Source organism: Paroedura picta, unplaced genomic scaffold, assembly GCF_049243985.1.
Source record: "Paroedura picta isolate Pp20150507F unplaced genomic scaffold, Ppicta_v3.0 Ppicta_v3_sca22, whole genome shotgun sequence".
NCBI lineage: Eukaryota > Metazoa > Chordata > Lepidosauria > Squamata > Gekkonidae > Paroedura > Paroedura picta.
The window spans coordinates 4,970,874-4,984,049 of record NW_027518619.1 but is presented as its reverse complement, the minus strand read 5'-3'; the positions used below and the strand labels follow the sequence as shown (position 1 = coordinate 4,984,049).

Below are 13,176 nucleotides of genomic sequence, written 5' to 3'. Positions count from 1 at the left end.
CCTAGCTTTCTCCATGATCCAGGATATGTTGGCAATTTGATCTCTAGTTCCTCTGCCTCTTCGAAATCCTGCCTGTACTTCTGGACGTTCTCGGTCCACATATTGCTGGAGCCTAGTTTGTAGGATTTAGAGCATAACTTTGCTAGCATGAGAAATGAGTGCAATGGTGCGGTAGTTTGAACATTCTTTGGCATTGCCCTTCTTTGGAATTGGAATGTAAACTGACCTTCTCCAATCCTGTGGCCACTGTTGAGTTTTCCAAATTTGCTGGCATATTGAGTGTAGCACTTTTATTGAATCGTCTTTTAAGTTGTGATTACAACTAGTAATCACAGCCAAATCCCCCCATTCCCTCCATCTCACCTTCCCTTCCTCTCCCCACAACAGGGCCCTTGTGAGGCAGGTGAGGCTGAGAGAGTTCTGAGAGAAGTGGGATTAGCCCAAGGTCCCCCAGTTGGCCTCCTGGGTCTCAAAGTGGCTGACAATCACCTTCCCTTCCTCTGCAATTGCCTTCCCATTCTCTTTCCACAACAGGCCCCCTGTGAGGTACATGGGCAGAGAGAGCTCTGAGAGAAGTGAGAATGGCCCAAGGTCACCCAGTTGGCTCAATGTGGAGAAACGGGGAACTAAACCTGGTTCTCTACAATACAGTCTGCTGTTTGTAATGACAGCTCAACACTAGCTCTTAAGGGAACAAATCTAATTTTCTCAAGTCCAAGAGTGACGCGGCACCAACAAAAACTGATTTTGTTAGGCGAGACTTAAGAAGAGAGCCCTGCCAGTTCCACTGTGGCCAAAACTTTAGATGTTTAGAAATTAGTTCTGTTATTCCAAACAAAAATGTGACTGTCGTGAAATGCAGCCTTATGATTGGGAGCTCTCTGCCCAGCTGTTCTTCACCAGCTCTGTTTCTGTTTGGGCTTTCTCTTTGCCAGGTCGATTTGGATTACACCGTTACGACAGAGGATCAAATTTACCTTCTCCTGGAGGCCAGAATTCAGTGTGAGCAGAACATCACAGCCCAGCCCCAAGAAGAAGGAGGTGAGGTATCTGAGGAGCCTCTCCTATTATACGCACACAGACACACACACAATACCTTTTTTAAAAAGACAAAAATTCAGCCATAATAAAAGTGACACTGGCATCCTTATCACTCAATCAAAAATGGCAGATCAGGTCTTTTGCATGGTTTCTCCATTTCAATATAAAAGGTATAATATGCCTTCGCTGGACAATAAACAAGGGACAATCCAGTAAGATATGTTGCATGGTGTCAGGAGTGTTTAATTCACAGGGACATAGTCTATTTCTGAAAGGAATCTTGGCAAATCTCCCTTGTAATACTTTGGATGGAAAAGTGTTGAGCCGAGCAAGCAAAAACGCTCTGCCGTAAAGGGGAGTTATAGATCTAAGCCAGCATTGTCCCACGCTTCACCTGGAGACCAAGAGCACATGGAAGGCATGTTGCCGGAACAGTAGGATGGACTTTTTGGAATTCCTGATCAAGGAGCCTTTGTTTAATTTGGCACATAATGGAAGATTCATTCAGAGATAAGATGTAATCGTAGTCAATGCCAATTTGTTGGAGTGTAGTAAGGATGGTAGAGAGCCATTTAAATTTAAAAGAGTCTCTCAATAAACAGGCTGATAGACTATCTGATCAAACTCTAAAAAGCAGTTTTAGCCAGTATTTGAAGGTAGAAATCCAGGCCTTAGTTTTGAGAAGATTATGGCCGATTTCGAGACATAAAGAGGAGTAAGGGACATAATTTGGACTTCCCAAAATCTGCCGGAAAAAGGCAGACTGTAACCTTTCCAAGTTTTTGTTAAAAGCTGAGATCCACAGAGGGATACTGTATATAATTTGGGGAAGAATTTTTGAGTCAAACACACGACAGGCAGCTGGGACAAACTGATTACCTTTAAGGAAGAAAAAACAGTTTAAATGGGTAGTGGCACAGTTAGCCTGCAAAATAATCCTATTTCTATGTTTGGTCCAGTGCAAATTATGTTGGAAAGTGATTCCTAATTTTTTTAACCATTTGACCTGCTCCATTTGATGACCACCAATACACCAGCTTAAGGGGTACCACTTCTGTGCAAAAGACAACTTTGGTTTTTTCGAAGTTAATCGATAGGTCATTGAGTTGGCAATATTAATAAAAAGCATTCAGATCTGTTCAGACCAATTCTGGAACAGGAAATCAATACGGTGTCATCAGCATATAGAATAAGTGGGATTGGCAGTTTCTAGTTTGGGGGGATGACTATGAGTCTTTGGGTTTTTGGAAGATTGTGTAAAAAAAGGTTAAATAAATGAGGAACAAGGAGGCAGCCTTGTTTAACTCCTCTCAGGAGTTAGTTAAATGAACCTTTTTAGTAAATTTGACCTGACAGGTATTGTTGGAATGGAGGTTCATTAGGAGTAGTAATAGGCGCAAATCAATATTAAGGTCTTGCAATTTTCTCCATAGTAAACACCTGGGAATAGAATCAAATGCTCCCTTGAGGTCAACAAAAGCTGCGTAGAGTTTCTTCCTACTTGTATGAGCATATTTGTCTGCAAGAGAATAGAGGATTAAGCAGTGGTCTAAAATAGAACAATTTTTAGTAAAGCCAATTTGTTCGGAACCTATTAGGTCATTTGAAGTCACCCAATCTAGTATCTTAAGTTCTAGATCAGGGGTAGTCAAACTGCGGCCCTCCAGATGCTGGCAGGGGCTTCTGAGAATTGTAGTCCATGGACATCTGGAGGGCCGCAGTTTGACTACCCTTGTTCTAGATGTTTGGCATACATTTTACTGGCAATAGTTAGAAGGCTAATAGGACGGTAATTTTCTGGAGAGCTAGAGCCACCTTTTTTGTAAATAGGCACAATGACTGAGTTAAGCCAGGATTCAGGGAATATTCCCGATTGGTCGATAGCTGTAAAAAGGTCTGCCAGAAGTTGTTTCCACCAGTTAGAGTTTAGTTTAAATAGCTCAGCTGATAGTCCATCGGGGCCTGGAGATTTGCCTAGTTTTAGTTCTTAGATAAGGTTTTCAATTTCATCCAAACTAACAGGTGGCCAGCTAGGAAGAGAATCAGCAGAGGGGAGACTAAGGTGATTATTTTGGATTGGGGAGGCAGCAAAGAGTGTAGAAAAATAATTGCACCATGTTTGGGAAGAGATAAAAGATTTAAATGATCTGTTGCTTTCACCTAAGTAGTTTGCAATCGTTTCCCCAAAAGAGCCGCTGTTATTGGATTTAAATGCCGCTAAAAGATGGTCCCATTTCGGCTGATAATAAGAGTGCTTATTAGTGTTGGTTAAAGATTCGTAATGTCTTTTTTGGAGTGTGTAGTTTTCTAACAAAGTGAGCTCTTTGGACAGACGAGCAACCTTTTCTCTGAGGCAATCGTTATCAAACCAAGAGGAAGGTCAAGTTGGAGAGGATCTTAGGGGTAGGACCTTAAATCTGCAGGCCAAGGCAATTTGGTTAAATGTACTTAAAATCCCAGAAGGGGAGCCAGTTCTAGTAATATCCTTTCTTAGGTTAATCATCTGAGCAGAATTAAGGAAGAGGGTGAGTTCAGGGCCTATTATACTTTTTTCACCCAGTGTTTCTGAACGGTTTTGAATTACATGCTATGAAGGTGAGATAGATCAGGTATCCAAATTCCATGTATCATCTGGAGATCTCCCCCTATTTGAACTGATCTCCAGATGAGCAGGATCCGTTCCCCTGAAGAAAATGGCTGCTTTGGAGATGTTGGGATTGCAATCGACAAGGAATTTGGTGAGGTCAGCCTTGAAGGGCTGTTGTTAGGCTGTTTAAGTACTAGTGGCTTGGAGTGGTCACTGGTGAGGCTGCAGGGAATTCTGAGCCATGGGCTCTGGGGAGTCTTTTGTTTAAGGTAGGCTCCCGCCCACTTCCTGCTTCTTCAGGAAGATCTGTGTGACCTTTTCCACATGGAGAATTAGGCCTGGCTGGTGCTCGTCTGTTTGCAGGGCTAATCCCTGCCCAGGTGATGTCAGTGGAAGCCTGGGCAAGGATTAGCCTCAGCCTGGGACTGTCCCAACTCAGGCCCTGATTTGCTCCCTTCCGTGCCACAGGCACCATTGGGGCGTGTGCTGGACTAGACCCATCTGGTAGGGAAGAATCAGGACATCCAGGCCCAGTTCCTCCCCTGACTACAGAGTCCTGGGTGTAAACTGCACGGAGCTTTTATCCCACTCCCAGGTCGATTTAGTCCCTCCCGTCTGCACTGAAATCGATTTCCAGTTTGATTTCCATCGATGGAAATTTTCCATCTGCAACCATCATGCCTCGACCCGCATTCACCGTACCTTTGCCTCGGAATATCAGGGAGCGCTTATTTTCCAGAATATCCACCAATTTGCGCCGGATGCACCAAAGGATCAACGTGTAGATGTCCTCGGCACTCGGATTAACCGGCATTCCTCCCCCCATTCCTCCCCAATGGTGACGTTACGGAACTGTCTTTTGCTGATTGGTGAACCAACCCCCGTGTTTCCAATGCTGACTGAACGTGTTTATCTCCTGCTGATTGGTCGACTCGCGGAGTTGAAAGAAAGGGGGAATAATTGTTTCACGGGTAAATACGCTGTAAAGCTCTGTTTTGAGAGCTTAGATTGTTTGCGACAGCACAGAAATGGAAAAGTGTACAAATACGGTAATAAAAAAAACATATCCAGGTGCACTCTGGTGGGAAGTACGTCAGAACATCAGGAATAGATTTAAACTAACGTGATGCAGATGACGCAAGTATGTTAAAGCTGTTTCGTTTCGGAAATAATGTTTGTTGCAGATCACTCATAATGCCCGAGCCCGAATCGGGCGGAGATCAGCAAGAATAAAAGCAGGAAAATCAAGAGATGCAGAATAGGCTCTGGAAGAGGCAAAAAATGCCCCATTTGGCTCAGTGGTGCTACGTGGAATTGCGTTGTGATTCAATCCCACCTTCTTAAAAATGAAAACAAATCCCCTGTGCCACTGTGGACTCAGCACATGGACTCTGTGGGGACAAATACCTGCTGGGTGCACCCTGGTGGGTGAGGCTGAGAGACAGCTGCTTGTCCACCTTCCCTGGGTTCCTCTTTTGGATAACTTTTCTGGGATAGTGAGGGTTGATGTGGGACAAAGAACCACTACCAGAATTCAAATTTAAAAAAGATCTATTACAAAGAAAATGTTTACAAGCCTTCTTTTAGCTCTTCACAGATTCAAAGCAAGGGAGTCCAAAAGAAATTTGGGGAAAACCTTCAAACCCTCTTTCCCTCTGCTAAACATACCTCACTAGATGTTCGATGCAAGGCAGGTTTCTATAAGATTACTAGATTTAAACCCCGAAAGGCCTCCGCCCCCGCCGTGGCTGCTTCCCCTCCCGGGCGCCGGCAAGGCCGCCAGCGAGAACATGGCAAGGGAAGTTCTGTGGGCCGCAGGGAAGCCATCCCCGGCCCCCTCCCCTCCGGCGAGCCTGCAGCTTCCCTGTGGCCCGCAGAGCACACCCAGGGCTTCTGTGAGGTGGTGGTGTGCTCTGTGGCCCACGGGGAAGCCATCCCGGCCCCCTCCCCCCAGCAAGGCTGACGCATACCTGGGCACGTGGCCTCCTCACCGGAGGGCCCTCATGGTGGTGCGGGTGATGAGGCCGGCTCCTGGAGGCGGGTGCTCCAGGGGCCGGCCCAATCTGGACGTGCCCAGCTTTGCTGGTGGATCCAGATTGGCCCGCTGACCTAGACACCACCCAGACAGGGTAGTGTCCGGGCCCAGATGGAGCCACCCACATGGCCCTTTTAATTTTAAGGTTCTATTGTATATCAATTACCTCAAGGGGCTTTTGTAGCTCCACATGGAAGCATATGTTCAATAGCCTCCATCTCTAGTCCTGGAAGATCATAGGTTTATTTGTTCCCCCATATCCCACGCAAAAGAGATCCACTGCCTGTACCGAGGGGATTATATCACCTCCCCTTTTCCCCAGCCATACTAAGCAGGTCAGCAGAATCAAATAATCACTTCCACAGGAGCACACAGGGAACTCCTGACTGTCGCCTGCCTACCCTCTCATGCCTCCCCATCTCTGATAACAGCTAGGAGGTGTGGGAGATCTGACCCATACTTTTGTCTCCTAGATAGTCATTTGAATCTGAAAGGAGGTGAGGAGTTGGGCTAATGCCACCTCCCCCCCCCCCTTTAGAGCAAAATTTCCTCCTCTGAAATTTTCCTAGCACAAAGGCATTTCTTTATAGAGGGAAATAAAACAAATTATGGAAACAAGAGCTTCATAAACTGTGGAATGCCAGTTTAATAAAGCACGTGCACACAAAGGCAGTAGATTAATGGTGAATAGAAATCACCTTTGGGAGGGTAAGGAGAGCTCAGATTCCCAGAAAACCAGCTAAGAACGGCAAGAACGAGAGAGGCAAAATAAAAGCTCCAGGCAGCATTTCAGAAACGTTGAGAAGAACCACTTCTGACTCATTGATCTAGTGCCTCCTACACATTCCATTTCCACACCATGTCAGATATTTTCTGCTTTACTTCCCGGTTAGACCAACAATATGCAGGAGGCGAGAGCATCTCGTGGTTGATTCCTTGGGGATCTTTCTGCAATCTGCTGTTTGTACAAGACAGGTTTATTTTAACAGCACTATACCCCTTTGGGAGTCGGCATGGAATCTGGAGTTTTTCTCCGGTAGAACAAGAAGCCCTGAGAATTGGGGTCCCTAGTTTCAGGTTGGGGGTGAAGCCTTAAGGGAGCTGGGTTTGGGGAGGGAGTTCCCTTTGAGATAAGTCCAAAGAGTGAAGGCTTTTCGGTTTAGAAAAGAAACAACTAAGGGGGGACTTGATAGAGCAGAGGTTCTCAACCTGGGCATCGGGACCCCTTTGGGGTAGGGAGAGCAGCTTGGCTGAGGGGACGCCATCTACACAACAGCCTTGCGGGGTAGATCGAGATAGAGCGTTCGTCTGTCTGGAGCAGCGGAAAAGAGCGAGATCGGCACGGAGGAACAAAAGGCAGAACTGAACTGAGATACAATCCTGAACAATGGATCTTCACGCCATTGGTCAGTTTCAGCTTAATTTCTGGGAAAGAACCCCTGCATAATTTTATGGTTTTGGGGGGTGGGGATGGTTTCCCTGCCACCCGGGCGGGACGCGGGGAAGCCCCGGGCTCGCCGGGGAGGGAGGGAGCTGGGGATGGCTTTCCCGCGGCCTGCCAGGAACACCTGCCGCCTCAAAGAGGTGCCGAGTGTACTTGGTGGGCCGCGGGGAGGCCGTGTCCTTGCCTGGGTGGAGGGGGCCAGGAATTGCTTCAAGCGCACCTGGCGCACCAGGGAGAAGCGGCCACAGTGGGGGGGGGGGGTCTTTCAAAGCCCGTTCTTATGAATGGGCTTTTAATTTAGTTCTTAGATAAAACGAATACAAACTATGGCATATAAAACATTTAAAAATAATATTCAAATTCCTGATCTTCTGACCGATGAAGCAGAGGTGAGGAATCGGTACAGAAGGTAGTGTTAATTTGCTTCCGTATCTCCTTTCCGTAGCCTGTTGAACAAAGCTGTCTGCTTACATACAGTGCTATTGTTTGATGCCACCTGCCCCTAGTCCGTAGAGAAAGGGTGGCTAAAAATATTAATATTAATTATAATCCCAATTCAATACCCAGAGTTGAGCTGATTTAAGTCCATTGCTCAATAGACGCTAAGGAGATCCCATTGCACTAGGGAAGTGGCTGTGGGTCAGGGTTTTGATGACATCAAAATCCAACAAGTTGTCTTGTAAAGAGTTCCTGCTTTAGTGGATTTGAATGAAATGTGCTCCTGGGAACAGTTGAGTGATGGAAGACAGACACCCCGCTAGTCAGGTTCACACTCTTGGGTTAATGTAGCAGAAGCTCGCCTGTTAAGAGAACCGTGATGCTGAGCGTAGCGAATTAATCTCCCAAGAAGTATATTGCAAAAAAAGGTGAACTTGCATTTATTCAAGGGGCTCAAGTTCACATTCAGGTTGCCGTCGAAAGAAGAGAAAGGCTAGCCTAATCCAGATAGCACTTCCCTTGTCACAAATGGCCAGCAGCAGTATGAAGGCATTGTTTCTACAGGAGAGACCTGCAGAGACGTGTGTCTCCATGTAGAGAGGGGAAGGCCATGTAGAGAGGGGGAGAGGACAATGCATGACACTGGAAATATATGACATGAAAATACAATGATCTGTTCAGTGCTTTGGGAAAGCTAGCACAATTAGTCCAAGATTTCTTCCAGGCAATCTGCTAAAATACTGGTTAGAGCAGGGGTAGTCAAACTGCGGCCCTCCAGATGTCCATGGACTACAATTCCCAGGAGTCCCCTGCCAGCATTTGCTGGCAGGGGCTCCTGGGAATTGTAGTCCATGGACATCTGGAGGGCCGCAGTTTGACTACCCCTGGGTTAGAGGGATGAGGAACTGATGTCAAGCTGGGAATTAAAACTTGCATTTCTGAAGGAGGAAGTGACTTCACAGGAATGGGTGTGGCTTGAGCACGACCCAGAAGGGGCATGGCACTATGCCAGGGATAGTCAAACTGTGGCCCTCCAGATGTCCCTGGACTACAATTCCCATGAGCCCCTACCAGCAAACACTGGCAAGGGCTCATGGGAATTGTAGTCCATGGATATCTGGAGGGCCGCAGTTTGACTATCCCTGCCCTATGCCATCATTTGACGGGGAAGTGACATAACAGGACATGACATCACAGAGTGGCATCACATCCTTTCCAAGAAACACCCCTAAAATCTCCAGAGGAATTGTGCAACCCTGCCCAAAGACTGTTGATGCATTAGAAAGTGTTGGAATTGCAGTCGGCAAGTAATTTGGTGAAGTCAGCCTTGAAGGGCTGTTGTTAAGCAACTTAAACAGCTGAGCTGTACCTGTGTGCAATATTGGATATTTTGTGTATAAAGGAGCAGAATTAATATATAAATTAAGCCTGGTGGAATGAGCTCCTGGAAGAGCTGAGGGCCCTGCCAGAGCTTTCAGCTTTCCGCAGGGCCTGCAAGACAGAACTCTTCTGCCAGGCTTATGGTTGAGGCCAGGGCGGTATCTGGGTGTTTTCATCGGAGGATTCCCCCCTCCATGTTGATTAGATTTGGCCCTCGCTCCTAATATAAGAGAACTGACCCTTGGGCTGAATGGGGGGGGGGGAGTGAGGGTTAGAGCTTCTACACAATTGATTTGGCATCTGTCTAATTGTGATCATTTGTAATTGTTTTTATGGGATGTTTTATGGGTTTTATTGTATTAACTGATGTTAGAAACCACCAGATTAATATTGTATGCTTCTGTAAATAATCTTTCCAGTAGAAGAAGAAGAGTTGGTTGTTAGATGCCACTTTTCTCTACAAGGAGGAGTCTCAAAGCGGTTTACAGTCGCCTTCCCTTTAATCTCCCCACAACAGACGCCCTGTGAGGGAGGTGAGGCTGAGAGAGCCCTGATATTAGTGAAAAAGAGTTGGTTCTTATATGCCGCTTTTCTCTACCCGAAGGAGTCTCAAAGCGGCTTACAATCACCTTCCCTTTCCTCTCCCCACAACAGAGACCCTGTGAGGTCGGTGAGGCTGAGAGAGCCCTGATATTAAAGATTATCTCTCTTTTAAACCTCACAGTGCTGTGAGTCTGGATCTGTGCCTCATACACAAAGGTAACTAATAACAGCATACTTCCAAAATGCTCTCTGCTGTATTTCTCTGGAGGAACCTAGGACTGAGTCTGAAAGTCCCAGCAGAACTATTTACATTAATTCATAGGGCCATTTCGCACGGCTTCAAAGTAGCACAATGGTTGCTATTTGGAAACGCTACTAATTTGCCATAACCCACGACGTCGTAGACAATCTGCAACAATCCTGAAACCAATCAGCAAAAAGCGCTTCGTTGTGGCGCTTTCAGGGGAATCCAGAAAAGTGGATTCACCCTCCGGATAGCGATACACTCCTGCAACCAATCTGCAACAGTAGCGCTAAAGACCTGTGCGTTACCATTGTTGCTGGTTCTTCAAAGTCCCTCCCCCTGGCTCTCTCCTCCAAACTTCCGGCGAAGCGATCGCCATTTTTTTTTCTCCGAGCGAGCGGGGATAAACGCACCGGCGAGCCTCTTTCTGTTTAGAGGCTTCCCTGGCTTCAGTCCTTCACCTTTAGTCACTAAGCACAAACCACTGAAAAGCCCGTTTGCTGAAATAAAGTCCCTTTATTTTTTACAAATAAATTCAGCCGAAAATCGGGCCCGTGAGAGGGGGGGGGATTTTTTTTTTATCACTCGAGGCAGCGTGCAAACGATCATACAATCAAGCGACAGCTCACATTAGGCAGCTGGATGGGTCTCTCCGTAGCAACGAATCTACCTAGATTCGTTGCTATGGGTCGTTTTTTTTTTTAAAAAAAACCTTTCTTAAAGGGAAAGGGGCTGTTTGGGAGCATGCTAACGGCTGCCCATTGGCTGCTTGACGGCCAGGGGCGGGACGAGCTTGGCAATAGCGCTTCCTTTCTAGCGATTTCTGCCGAGACCGGAAGCCTGTGGGAAACGCTAAAAAACGCAACTGATTCCACTACAAAGGCAGGTATGCATAACGACGAATTCCACTATTTTAAATGGCGATTTTTCATTCCGCAAACAATTTGCAACAAAGATCCCTGTGCGAAAAGGCCCATAGTCTACCTTTTTCACTTAAACTCCAGGCAGATTATACAGAATGAATGGAGGGGACATTCAGCAAACAATGCCAGAGGGCTGATTCTGCACTTACTTTGTTTTTTCCATTGTCGAACCTGCTGAATTCAGATTGATTTGAACCCAGGTCTTCCTCCCTCTGAATTGAAACAGGAAGTATTCTGCACTTGATTGGGAAGCTCAGAGCAGGCAGGGGAGTCAAGTGCAGCAGGAGGCTCTTTCTTTCCTGAACGGGGTGGGGGTGGGGTGGGGGTGGGAGAGGATTGGAGACAAAAGAGGAGGGACAAATAAACCCAAGAAGCAAATCTCTGCTGAGAGAAGTGTGGGCTTCTGGAGCACAGTCACTTTAAAACAGGGCAAAAATAATAAGTCTTAGGAGAGAAGTCTTGCAACTGGGAACCAGGAAGTCTTTGAACTGACACCCTGGCCAATCAGGGAAAACTGCTTTGCTACGTCTGACTCTGTTGTCTGCACAGGAAAGCCCCCTTGAAATCGCTCGGAGTTGCATAGTTTGCAGAAAGAAGGAAAAAAGAGCCATACCAAGACCAACCAAGAAAATAGAAAGAAAAACAATTGGTGTTCGTAGGGAAATAATCTTTAATATTTGCCAGTCACTTGGATATTTACCAAAGGGAAAGTGACATTCTACTGAGAATCTGAAGTTATATATTCCTTTGGGATGTCACAAGTTTTAAAAATTCTTTCCCTATAAGCACAATTTTTTTTTTAGTTACCGTAGGTTGTAGGAAGCCGGAAAGTGGGAACTTTCTTGACCTATATCTACATGTGCCAGCCTCCAGGTGGAACTTGGGGATCCCAAGCTGATCTCCAGAGATCTCCAACAACCAATTGGCAACCCTAGGGTGTTAAACCTCTGGCAGTACACACCCATCCTTTAGCCCAGGGGTAGTCAAACTGTGGCCCTCCAGATGTCCATGGACGACAGTTCCCATGAGCCCCTGCCAGCAATCGCTTCCCATAAAAGCAATCGCCGGCAGGGGCTCATGGGAATTGTAGTCCATGGACATCTGGAGGGCCGCAGTTTGACTACCCCTGCTTTAGCTCTTTAACTGGTACGAAGTGTAAGCACAGTGCTTCGCATAACCTGTGATCCATACAGAACGATGCTTGCATGGTCGGCATCTTTGCAAGAGACCTGACGCCCTAGTAGATGATGGGCTTCCCAGGCAATTTTACATTTCTTATGATTTATGGATATGTTCCCGAAGCATATTCCGCTTCAATAGCAAGCCACCAAGGAAATCATCTATGCATACGCTTCTTTTCATCACCAATGAACAAGGGTCCCAGGCCCCCAAACTGAATAAACCATCCCTCGATTGTGACTTATTGTGAAGAAATGCATTTTCTCCGTGAAAGTCTTAGCTGAGCATTTTAACAGCTTTCCCACGCCCCCTTTTCTCCTCTAGGCAGACCAGGCAGGTAGGGCCCAATTGCTCCTCATCATACAAATGCATATGCGGCTACCTAAACACAAGGGAACGGTCAAATTCTCCCCTTTCTCTCCCCCTTCCTCCAAGCCAGGAAATAGAGATCTTGAAGACTTTGAAACAGAGATCTGAGAGGCAGCTTGCTGTCGTGGTTAAGAGCAGCAGCCTCTACTCTGGAGAGCTAGGTTTGATTCCCCACTCCTCTCCATATAGCCAGCTGGGTGTCTTTAGGCTGGTCACAGTTCTCTTAGGGCTGTTCTCACAGAGCAGTCCTGTTAGAGCTCTCTCAACCCCATCTACCTCACAGGGTGTCTGTTGTGGGGAGAGGAAGAGAAGACGGTTATAAGCTGCTTTGAGATGCCTTCAGGTAGTGAAAAGCAAGGTACAAAACAACAGCTCTACCCTTTGCTGTTTTTAAAAAAATATTTTAATTGTATTTTAAGAAGAGTGTTTTTTCTACCCCACTTCTCACTGTCCAAAGGATTCTCAAAACAGCTTATAATCGCCTTTCCTTCCTATTCCCACAACAGACACCCTGTAAGGTAAGTGAGGCTGGGAGAGCTCTGAAAGAACTGTGGCAGGCCCAAGCTCACCTGGCTGGCTGAATGTGAAGCAACAGGGAATCAAACTCAGTTCTCCAGATTAGAGGTTGACGCTCTTAACCTCTACACTAAACTGGCTTGCTCTGAATCCCAAAGCTCAAAGGAACAAAAAAAATTATTCTCTCTCCACAATTCTGCCCCCTGCAGGCTCCACTCCCAAAAACTCCAGGAGTTGGCAACCATAGGAGCAGGTAGAATAGGAGTATTTGGTTTCCATGTCAGAGAAAGAGATAGTCAAAGTGAAAGTCAGTTTATTTGCCATCACAAAATGAATTAAATTAAAACATTGCAAAACATAATACAAAACAAACAATACAAATTGAAATATACCTACTAATCAATTAGAGCCTCTTGTGGCGTAGAGTGGTAATGCAGCAGACATGCAGTCTGAAGCTCTGCCCATGAGGCTGGGAGT

General features: G+C 46.3%; 1 protein-coding gene across 1 annotated transcript in view; it reads left to right on the top strand.

The window, feature by feature from the left end:
• The window catches only part of LOC143828386 (parathyroid hormone 2 receptor-like), a 68,986-nt gene that overhangs the window by 9,316 nt on the left and 46,494 nt on the right, over positions 1-13,176 (top strand). The window contains exon 2 of the mRNA XM_077318783.1: positions 936-1,041. Within this exon, the coding sequence (XP_077174898.1) occupies positions 936-1,041 (106 nt within the window). The remainder of the gene's footprint in view (positions 1-935; positions 1,042-13,176) is intronic.